Here is a 9646-nt window from a genome sequence, read left to right on the forward strand (position 1 = left end):
TCCCCGCTGGTGGCGGCGGGGGCCAAACCAAAGCCGTCCCCAGGGACACCCCCAGCACCTCAGCAGCGCCCGCTGCCCCCGCCCCCTTCGGGGCCTTTGGGGGACTTTTCCCCCCTTCTCCCCTCCCCCACGGCGCTCAGGGGGTCCCACACCCCCTTTTGGGGTACCCCCGACCCTCCCCCAGCGCTGCAACCAACCCAGAAAGGGGCTTGGAACCCCAAAATGGGGCTTGGAACCCCAAAATGGGGCTTGGAACCCCAAAATGGGCTTTGGAACCCCAGACTGGGCTCTGAATCCCCAAACTGGGGTTGGGAACCCCAAACTTGGGCTAAGAAACCCCAAGCTGGGATTTGAACCCCAAAATAGGGCTCTGAACCCCAAATTGGGGCTTGGAACCCCAAACTGGGCTTGGAACCCCAAAATGGGGTTCAGAATCCCAAACTGGGCTCTGAATCCCAAACTGGGGTTTGGAACCCCAAAATGGGGTTTGGAACCCCAAACTTGGGCTAAGAAATCCCAAACTGGGATTTGAACCCCAAAATAGGGTTCAGAACCCCAAACTGGGGCTTGGAATCCCAAACTGGAGCAATTTCAAACCCAAACTGGGGCTCTGAACCCCCAAAATGGGTTTGGAATCCCAGACTGTGGCTTTGAACCCCAAACTGGGACAATTTCAAACCCAAACTGGGCTCTGAACCCCAAAAGGGGCTCAACCCCCAAACTGGGTGCTGAACCCCAAACTGGGCTCTGAACCCCAAACTGGGGCAATTTCAAACCCAAACTGGGCTCTGAACCCCAAAAGGGGTTTTTGAACCCCAATCTGGGGTTTTGAACCCAAATCAAAGCTCGGCCCTTTCCAGCCCCTCTGGGGTTGGCTGGGTTGGGGTTTTTCCCCTCCTTTTTTTCATTTTTTTTCCCGTTTGCTTCCTCTTCTTTTTCCCTCTTTTCCCCTTTTTCCATTTTCTTTTTCCATTTTCCTTTTCTCCTCCCATTTCCATTTTTCCCTTTTCCATCTCCCCACTCTTTTTTCCTTCTTTTCCAGTTTTCCCTTTGATTTTTTTCCCATTTTCCCCCTTTTCCATTTCTTCCTCCCATTTCCCCCATTTCTATTTACCCATTTTCTTTTCTTTCCTTTTCCACTTTCCCCCTCTTTTCTATTCCTTTTTTCTCCCCCTTTTCCCATTTTATTTCCCTTTCCCCCCTTTTTTCTCCCCTTTTCAATTTTATTTTTTCTCCTCCTTTTCCTCCCAATTTTTCCCCTCTTCCCCCCCTTTTTTTTCTCCACTTTTACACTTTATTTCCCTTTTTTTCTTTTCCATTTTATGTCCACTTTCCCCTCCCTTTTCCCCTTTTTTTCTCCCCCTTTTCCATTTTATTTCTCTTTTTTCTCGTTTTCTCCCCTTTTTCCTCCTTTTCTCCCCTTTTTTCCCCCATTTTTTCTCTCCCCTTTCCATTTTATTTCTCTTTTTCCCCCCATTTTCCCCCCCATTTTTTCTCTCCTTTTTCCATTTTATTTCTCCTTTTTCCCCCATTTTCTCCTCATTTTCCCCCACTTTTTCCCCCATTTTTTCTCCTTTTCCCCCTCTTTTTCCCCCCATTTTTTCTCTCCTTTTTCCATTTTATTTCTCCTTTTTCCCCCATTTTCTCCCCATTTTTCCCCCCACTTTTTCCCCCATTTTTTCTCCTTTTCCCCCCTCTTTTTCCCCCCGTTTTTTCGGCGTCAGACCCGAAACTGTAGGAATTTTCTACGACCTCCAGGTGGCTTTATCCCTGTAAATATTCTATTTTTTAAACCTGACAGATGAAGAACAAACGAGGATGTGCAATACCCCCAACTCCCCCAGATCCCGAGGAATTCACTCATTTGCTGTTGGATTTTTTTCCATTTATTTTCATTTTTTCCCCTTTTTTTTTTTTTTTTTTTGTGAGGTTTTTTGGAGCCTTTTTTTTTTTTTTTTTTTTTTTTGGGTTTTTTTGCCCCCCTTTTCCCGGGGAGCTTTTGTACCTGTAAAATATTGTAATTAATGATTTGTTGTTAACGAGATCTACTGTAAGTTTTGTACTGTACTGGCTGAGGCTTCCAAATAAACGGGAATAATTTAAATGTGCCCCCAAAAGAATCCCTGGGGTTCGTTTGGGGACACCAAAAAATGGGGACAAGGGACACAGAAATGGGGACAGGGGACACAGAAATGGGGACAGGGGACACTGGGGACACACCCAGGGGAGGACAGGGGACACTGGGGACACACTGGGGACATTGGGGACAGCCAGAAATGGGGACAAAAGACACAGGAATGGGGACAAAGGACATTGGGGACACCCAGAAATGGGGGGAAGGACATTGGGGACATCCAGAAATGGAGACAAGGGGCATTGGGGATGCACAGAAATGGGGACAGGGGACACAGGAATGGGGACAAAGGACATTGGGGACAACCAAAAATGGGGACAAAGGACACTGGGGACACACCCAGGGGGGGACAGGGGACATTGGGGACACTAAGGAGGGGACAAAGGACACAGAAATGGGGATAAAGGACACTGGGGACGCCCAGAAATGGGGACAGGGGACACAGGAATGGGGACAGGGGACACTGGGGACACCCCAGAGGGGACACAGGACACTGGGGACACCCCCCCGTCACTGGGGTCCCCCATGGATGGGAGAGGACCCCGCCCCTTTTCCGGACTACATTTCCCAGCAGTCCCCACGGCGCGCGCGCGCCTTGCGGGGTGACGTCACACGCAGTGCGCGGGAACTCTACTTCACCGCGTGCGCTGAGTGGATCCCTCCGCTCACCGCAGGAAAAATAGTCCCTACGGCATCCCCACTCCCGTTAATTCTCCACCAACTCCCGCCGCTCTTCGCCCACCCCACCCGCCGCGGTACCTCGGACGGAGCCGCTGCGCGGCCTTCTCGGGAACCGGAGCAGCGGCGGCGGCGCTTCCGGGCGGAGGGAGCGGAGGGATAAAAGCGCGGCCGTGCTGCGGCCGCGCCTCTTCCGGTTCTCCCTCAGAGCCGCCATGGTGAGCGCGGCGTGGCCGGGAGGGCCCGGGGGGCGCCGGGGGGCGCGGAGGGGCCCGAGGGGGCTCGGAGAGGGACGCGGGGCCCGTGTGGGGCACGGGGGGTTCGGGGGGGGGGCGTGGGAGGCGCACGGAGGGGTTTGGGAGGGGCGATCGAAGAGGGATGGGGGGTCCGTGTGGGGCAGGGGGGGATGAGGGGGATTTTGGGGGCAGATTTGGGGTCTCCAGACGGATTTGGGGGCGATCGAAGAAGGATGTGGGGTTGTGGATGGAACCTCTGGGTTCTCTGGGATTTTTATGGGGCTGGGGGCGCCTCTGAAGGGGATGATCCGGGGGGTTTTATAGGGCCGGGGGAGGCTCTGACGGGGCTGATTCGGGGCGGTCTATGGGGGTTTTATGGGGCTGAAATCCTGAGGTTCTTTAGGACTTTTATGGGGCTCGGGGCATTTTTGACTGGGCTGATCTGGGGGAGACTGTGGCGTTTTTATGGGACCAGGAGCGGCTCTGACAGGGCTGATCTGGGGCGGTTTTTCTGGGGCTGGGGGCGACTTTGAAGGGGCTGATCTGGGGCTCCCTGGGGTTCATCCTGGGGCTCTCTGGGGTTGATTCTGCCCTCCTTGGGCTCAATCCTTGATTCTCTGGGGTTGATCCTGGCTCAGTCCGTGTCTGGATCCTGATCTCTCTGGGTTCAGTCCTGGGGTTCATCCTGGGCTCGATCCTGGGGTTAATCCTGAGTTCCTTGGGGTTTATCCTGCGCTCAATCCTGGCCTCTCTGGGGTTCATCCTGGGGCTGATCATGGGGTTCATCTGGGGTTTTCTGGGGTTGATCCTGAGTTCCCTGGACTCCATCCTAGGGCTGATCCTGGGCTCAATCCCGGGGTTAATCCTGGGGCTGATCCTGGGCTCTCTGGGGTTAATCCTTGGGTTGATCCTGGGGCTGATGCTGGGCTCGATCCTGGGCTCTCAGGGGTTGATCCTGGGTTCGATCCTGGGCTCTGTGGGGTTAATCCTGGGGCTGATCTGCGGTTCATCCTGCTCTCTGTGGCATTGATCCTGGACTTCTTGGGCTCCATCCTGGGCTCTCTGGGGCTGGTCCTGGGGCTCTCGAGGGTTCATCCTGGGCTCAGTCCTGGGGCTGATCCTGGGCTCAATCCTGATCTGCTCGTGTTTGATCCTGTGGTCAATCCTGGAGCTGATCCTGCTGTCCCTGGGGTCAATCCTGCTCTCCTTGGGTTGATCCTGAACTCAATCCTGGGGCTGATCCTGGGCTCAATCCTGGGCTCTCTGGCATTGATCTGGGCTCGATCCTGCTCTCCCCGTGGTCAATCCTGTGGTCAATCCTGCTCTCCCTGTGGTTGATCCTGCTGTCCCTGTGGTTGATCCTGATCTCCCTGTGGTTAATCCTTCTCTCCCCGTGATCCTGAGCTCAATCCTGGGGCTGATCCTGATCTCCCTGGGGCTGATCCTGGGACTGATCCTGATCTCCCTGTGGTCAATCCTGCTCTTCCTGGGGCTGATCTATCCTGCTCTCCTGTGGTTGATCCTGCTGTCCCTGTGGTTGATCCTGATCTCCCTGTGCTCTCTGTCATTGATCTGGGCTCCATCCTGCTCTCCCTGTGATCCTGAGCTCAATCCTGGGGCTGATCCTGATCTCCCTGGGGCTGATCCCGGAGCTGATCCTGTGGTCAATCCTGGAGCTGATCCTGCTGTCCCTGTGGTCAATCCTGATCTCCCTGGGGCTGATCCTGAGCTCAATCCTGGGGCTGATCCTGGAGCTGATCCTGGGGCTGATCCTGGACTCTCTGGGGCTGATCCTGGGGCTGATCCTGCTCTCCCCGTGGTCAATCCTGCTCTCCCCGTGGTCAATCCTGCTCTCCCCGTGCAGACCAAGAAGAGGAGGAACAACGGCCGTGCCAAGAAGGGCCGCGGGCACGTGCAGCCCATCCGCTGCACCAACTGCGCCCGCTGCGTGCCCTAAGGACAAGGCCATCAAGAAATTCGTCATCAGGAACATCGTGGAGGCTGCAGCTGTCAGGGGACATCTCCGAGGCCAGCGTGTTCGATTGTGAGTGTGGGGTGCAGGGCTGGGAACCCCGAAATCGAGCCCTGCCCAGCCCTGGGAAGAGTCCTTGTGTCACTATGGAGATCGTCCTTTTGTCATCTCGGTTCATGCAGTCTGCTCACCCCAAAAAATTGCTCTTGGGCCTTGTGAAATAGCCCCTTTGTCACCCCAAAATAGTGCCTCTGTCACCCCAAAATAGCCCCTTTGTCACCCCAAAATAGTGCCTCTGTCACCCCAAAATAGTGCCTCTGTCACTTCAGATTTCGTCCCTTTTTCACCCCAGAAATCCCACCCTGCTCACCCCAAAAAATCGTCCCCGTTCCTTCTAAAATAGCCCCATTGTCACCCCCAAAATAGCTCCTGGTTTGCCCCTGAAATAGTGCCTCTGTCACCCCAAAATTGCTCCTCTGTCACCCCCAAAGTCAAACCCTGCTTGCCCTGAAAAGAGTCCTTTTGTCACTTGGAAATTGTCCCTTTTGTCACCCCAAATATTGCAGTCTGCTCACCCCAAAAAATTATTCTTGTGCCCCCAAAATAGCCCCATTGTCACCCCTAAAAGGGGGACCTTTGGCCCCCCAAAATATCCAACCCTGCTCACTCTGTCACCCCAAAAATCATCCCTTTGTCACCCCCCAAATATCCCACCCTGCTCACCCCAAAAAATTGTTCTTGTGCCTTGTAAAATAGCTCCCGTTTTGACCCCCAAATAGTGCCTCCATCACCCCAAAATATCCCCTTTGTCACCCCTAAAATGGGGACCCTTTGACCCCCCAAAAGGTCCAACCCTGCTCACTCTGTCACCCCAAAACAGCCCCATTGTCCCCCAAAATCGTCCCCCTTGCCCACCCCTGCATCGCTGCCCTGGGGCTGATTTGGGGGTCCCTGGGTGTGGTTTTGGGGTCCCTGGGGGTTTTGGGGATCCCTGGATTTGTTCTTTGGGGGTTTTGGGGTCCCTGGATCTCATTTTTGGGGTCCTGGGTGTGTTTTTTGGGGTCCCTGGATCTCATTTTTGGGGGTTTTTGTGGTCCCTGAGTTTGTTTTTTGGGGTCCCTGACCCCCCTTTTCCCCATCCCACCCTACGTGCTGCCCAAGCTCTATGTGAAGCTGCATTACTGCCCTGGGGCTGGTTCTGCGTGGGGTTTTTGGGGTTTTTGGGATCCCTGGGTTTGGTTTTTGGGGTTTTTTGTGGTCCCTGAGTTTGTTTTTTGGGGTCCCTGACCCCCCTTTCCCCCTCCCCCAGCCTACGTGCTGCCCAAGCTCTATGTGAAGCTGCATTACTGCCCTGGGGCTGGTTCTGGGTGGGGTTTTTGGGGTTTTTGGGATCCCTTGGTTTGGTTTTTGGGGTTTTTTTGGGGTCCCTGGATGTGGTTTTTGGGGTTTTTTGGGGTCCCTGGGTCTCATTTTTGGGGTTTTTGGGATCCCTGGGTTTGTTTTTTGGGGTCCCTGACCCCCATTTCCCCCTCCCCAGCCTACGTGCTGCCCAAGCTCTATGTGAAGCTGCATTACTGCCCTGGGGCTGGTTCTGCGTGGGGTTTTTGGGATCCCTGAGTTTGGTTTTTGGGGTTTTTGGGGTCCCTGAGTTTGGTTTTTGGGGTTTTTGGGGTCCCTGGGTTTGGTTTTTGGGGTTTTTGGGGTCCCTGAGTTTGTTTTTTTGGGGTCCCTGACCCCCCATTTCCCCCTCCCCAGCCTACGTGCTGCCCAAGCTCTATGTGAAGCTGCATTACTGCCCTGGGGCTGGTTCTGGGTGGGGTTTTTGGGGTTTTTGGGATCCCTGGGTTTGGTTTTTGGGGGTTTTTGGGGTCCCTGGGTTTGGTTTTTGGGGTCCCTGACCCCCCTTTCCCCTCCCCAGCCTACGTGCTGCCCAAGCTCTATGTGAAGCTGCATTACTGCCCTGGGGCTGGTTCTGGGTGGGGTTTTTGGAGTTTTTGGGATCCCTGGGGTTTGGTTTTTGGGGTCCCTGACCCCCCTTTCCCCCTCCCCAGCCTACGTGCTGCCCAAGCTCTATGTGAAGCTGCATTACTGCGTCAGCTGCGCCATCCACAGCAAGGTGGTTCGGAACCGCTCGCGTGAGGCCCGCAAGGACCGCACGCCCCCGCCCCGCTTCCGCCCCGCCGTGAGTCTGGGGGCGGCCCCGAGGGGTCTGGGGGGGTCCCCGAGGGGTTTTGGGGGGTCCTGGGGGGGTTTGGGGGTTCCCAGGGGTGTTTAGGAGGGGTCTGGGGGCGGTTCCAGACTGCACCCCCTGCCTTGATTCTCCCCCTCCTTGAGTCTGGGGGGGTTTGGGGGGGATCCTCGAGGGGTTGAGGGGGTCCCTGAAGGGTTTGGGGGGGGGTCCCAGGGTGTTTGGGAGGGGTCTAGGGGGGGTGCTAGGGCTGTTTGGGGGGATGCTTGAGGGGTTTCGGGGGGTTCCAGGGGTGTTTGGGAGGGTCTGGGGGGGTCCCAGGGGTGTCTTGGGGGGGAATCCTCGAGGGATTTGGGCAATCCCAGGGGTATCTGGGGGGGGTCCCAAGGGGTGTTTGGGAGGGTCCTCGAGGGGTCTGGGGGGTGTCCTAGAGGGGTCCCAGGGGTTTTGGGGGGGGTCTGGGGGGTCCTAAAGGGTCCTGGGGAGGTTTGGGGGGGTCCCAGGGAGTATCTGGGTGGGTCCTGGGGGGATCAGAGGGGTCCCAGACGGTTTTTGGGGGATCCCAGGGGGTCCTGGAAGGGTTTGGGGGGGTCCCAGGTCTCTGTGCCCCCCCCCAGCCCCCCTAACTTTGGGTTCTCTCTGCAGGGAGCAGCCCCCCCGCCCCCCCCCAAGCCCATGTGAGGAGACCCCGGCCCCGCGCGGGGACCCCCAGGGCAGAGACCCCCAGAGTCAATAAAGGATCTGCCCCGAGCCGGCGCCGTCCTTTGGGGGGGAATTTGGGGGGTCCTCAGGGGGTCTCAGCCCCCCCATTATGGGGGGGGAACTGGGGTCACCCCAAATCTTGGGGGGGGGGGAACAGCTCCAAATGTGGCTCCGTGGTTTTTGGGGGGGGATTAAATCTGGGGGCTCCTGAGGGGGATCTGGGGGGTCCTGAGGGGGATTTGGGGGGTCCTGAGGGGGTCTCAGCCCCTCGTTACAGGGGGGAGCTGGGGTCACCCCAAATCCAGGAGCTGCCCCGACCGGGGGAGGGGTCCTGATGGGGTCGGGCCCCCCCATTTTGGGCTGTTTGGGGTCAGGCCCCCCCATTTTGGGGGTGTTTGGGGTCAGACCCCCCCCATTTTGGGGGTGTTTCGGGGGGGTCTCCCTTGGTCCCGACCCCTCCCTGTGTTTTTGGAGGGGCTTCAATGGTTCCCAATCCCCCCATCCGTTTTTTGGGGGAGGGGTCTCCGTGGGGCCGGGGGTGTGAACGGGGCTGGGGAGGCACCGGGGGAACCGAACCGGGGTTCGGGGGTGGCAGAACCGGGGGATGTGAACGGGGCTGGGGGATCCCGGGGAACCGGATCGGAGCGGGGCCTCGGAGGGACCGAGACCGGGACCGGGATTAACGGGGCTGGGGGGCACCGGCGAACCGGACCGGGGGCTCGGAGGGGCGAATTTTGCTCCAGGGCTGGGATGGCGACCGAGCCCGAGGGTTGTGAACGGGACTGGGGGAGGCACCGGGAGACCGGACCGGGGGCTTGGGGGGGTGAACTTTACTCCGGGACCGGGACCGGGGGGCGGCAGAACCGGGGCACGTGAACGGGTCTGGCGGGACCCCGGGAGACCGGACCGGCCTTGGAGGTGGCTCGGGGGGCCGAGCTTTGCACCGGGACCGGGGTTAACGGGGCTGAGGGGACACCGGGGGATCCGGACCGGGTGCTCGAAGGGGCGAATTTGCTCCGGGACCGGGACCGAGGGTTGTGAACGGGTCTGGGGGACCACCGGACCGGGATCTCGGGGGAGCGAACTTTGCACCGGGACCGAGGGGACCCGGCCCGGGCTGGGGGCGCGCTCGGGGCCGGTCCCGGCCGTGCCCATCCCGGCGGGGGCGGACGGTGCCCGGGGCGGGGCGGGGAGGGAAGCGCGGTGTCCCCGTTCCCCCTCCCGTTCCCGGGGCTGCCCCGCCCGGCCCGGCCCCGCCCGGCCCGGCCCCGCGCCAGGTGCATTCCCGGGAACGCTCCGCCGCTACCGGGGCGCCGCGATGGAGCCGCACCGGCACCGGGAGCGGCCCCGGGCGCTGCTGCTGCTGCTGCCGCTGCTGCTGCCCGCGCCCGGCTCCGCGCAGGCAGGTGAGCACCGGTACCGGCGGGAGCGGGGGAACCGGGGCTGCCCGCGGCGTTCGGCGAACGGGAACGGGGAAACACCGGAGCGCTCGGGGGTCGCGGCGGTGCTGCTGTGCCGGTTCCGCCGGTACCGGACCCGATCCGATCCAATCCCGGCAATTCCCGCGGGCGCTTCCTCCGCGGGGGCGTCCCGGGCAGCTCCCGGTGCTGTCCCGGGGAGACCGCACGGCTCCGGGGCACCGGGACCGGCACTGAAACCGCTCCGGGACCGCGGCTCCGGCGGGGCTGGGGATCGGTGGCCGCTCCCGGGCTCCGTCCTGAGCTCGGTGGCCGCTC

At 59.2% G+C, this 9646-nt stretch overlaps 1 protein-coding gene across 1 annotated transcript; it reads left to right on the forward strand.

Annotated features, from left to right (window-relative positions):
• The first annotated feature begins 3027 nt into the window (after positions 1-3027).
• RPS26 (ribosomal protein S26) lies at positions 3028-7958 on the forward strand. Its single transcript, XM_063182767.1, is given in 6 exon segments — positions 3028-3117; positions 4913-4999; positions 5001-5063; positions 5065-5092; positions 7072-7202; positions 7854-7958. Coding segments are annotated over 6 exon segments (435 nt in total). The 3' UTR covers positions 7890-7958.
• The last annotated feature ends 1688 nt before the right edge of the window (positions 7959-9646 follow it).

Source organism: Melospiza melodia, unplaced genomic scaffold, assembly GCF_035770615.1.
Source record: "Melospiza melodia melodia isolate bMelMel2 unplaced genomic scaffold, bMelMel2.pri scaffold_319, whole genome shotgun sequence".
Classification (NCBI taxonomy): Eukaryota; Metazoa; Chordata; class Aves; order Passeriformes; family Passerellidae; genus Melospiza; species Melospiza melodia.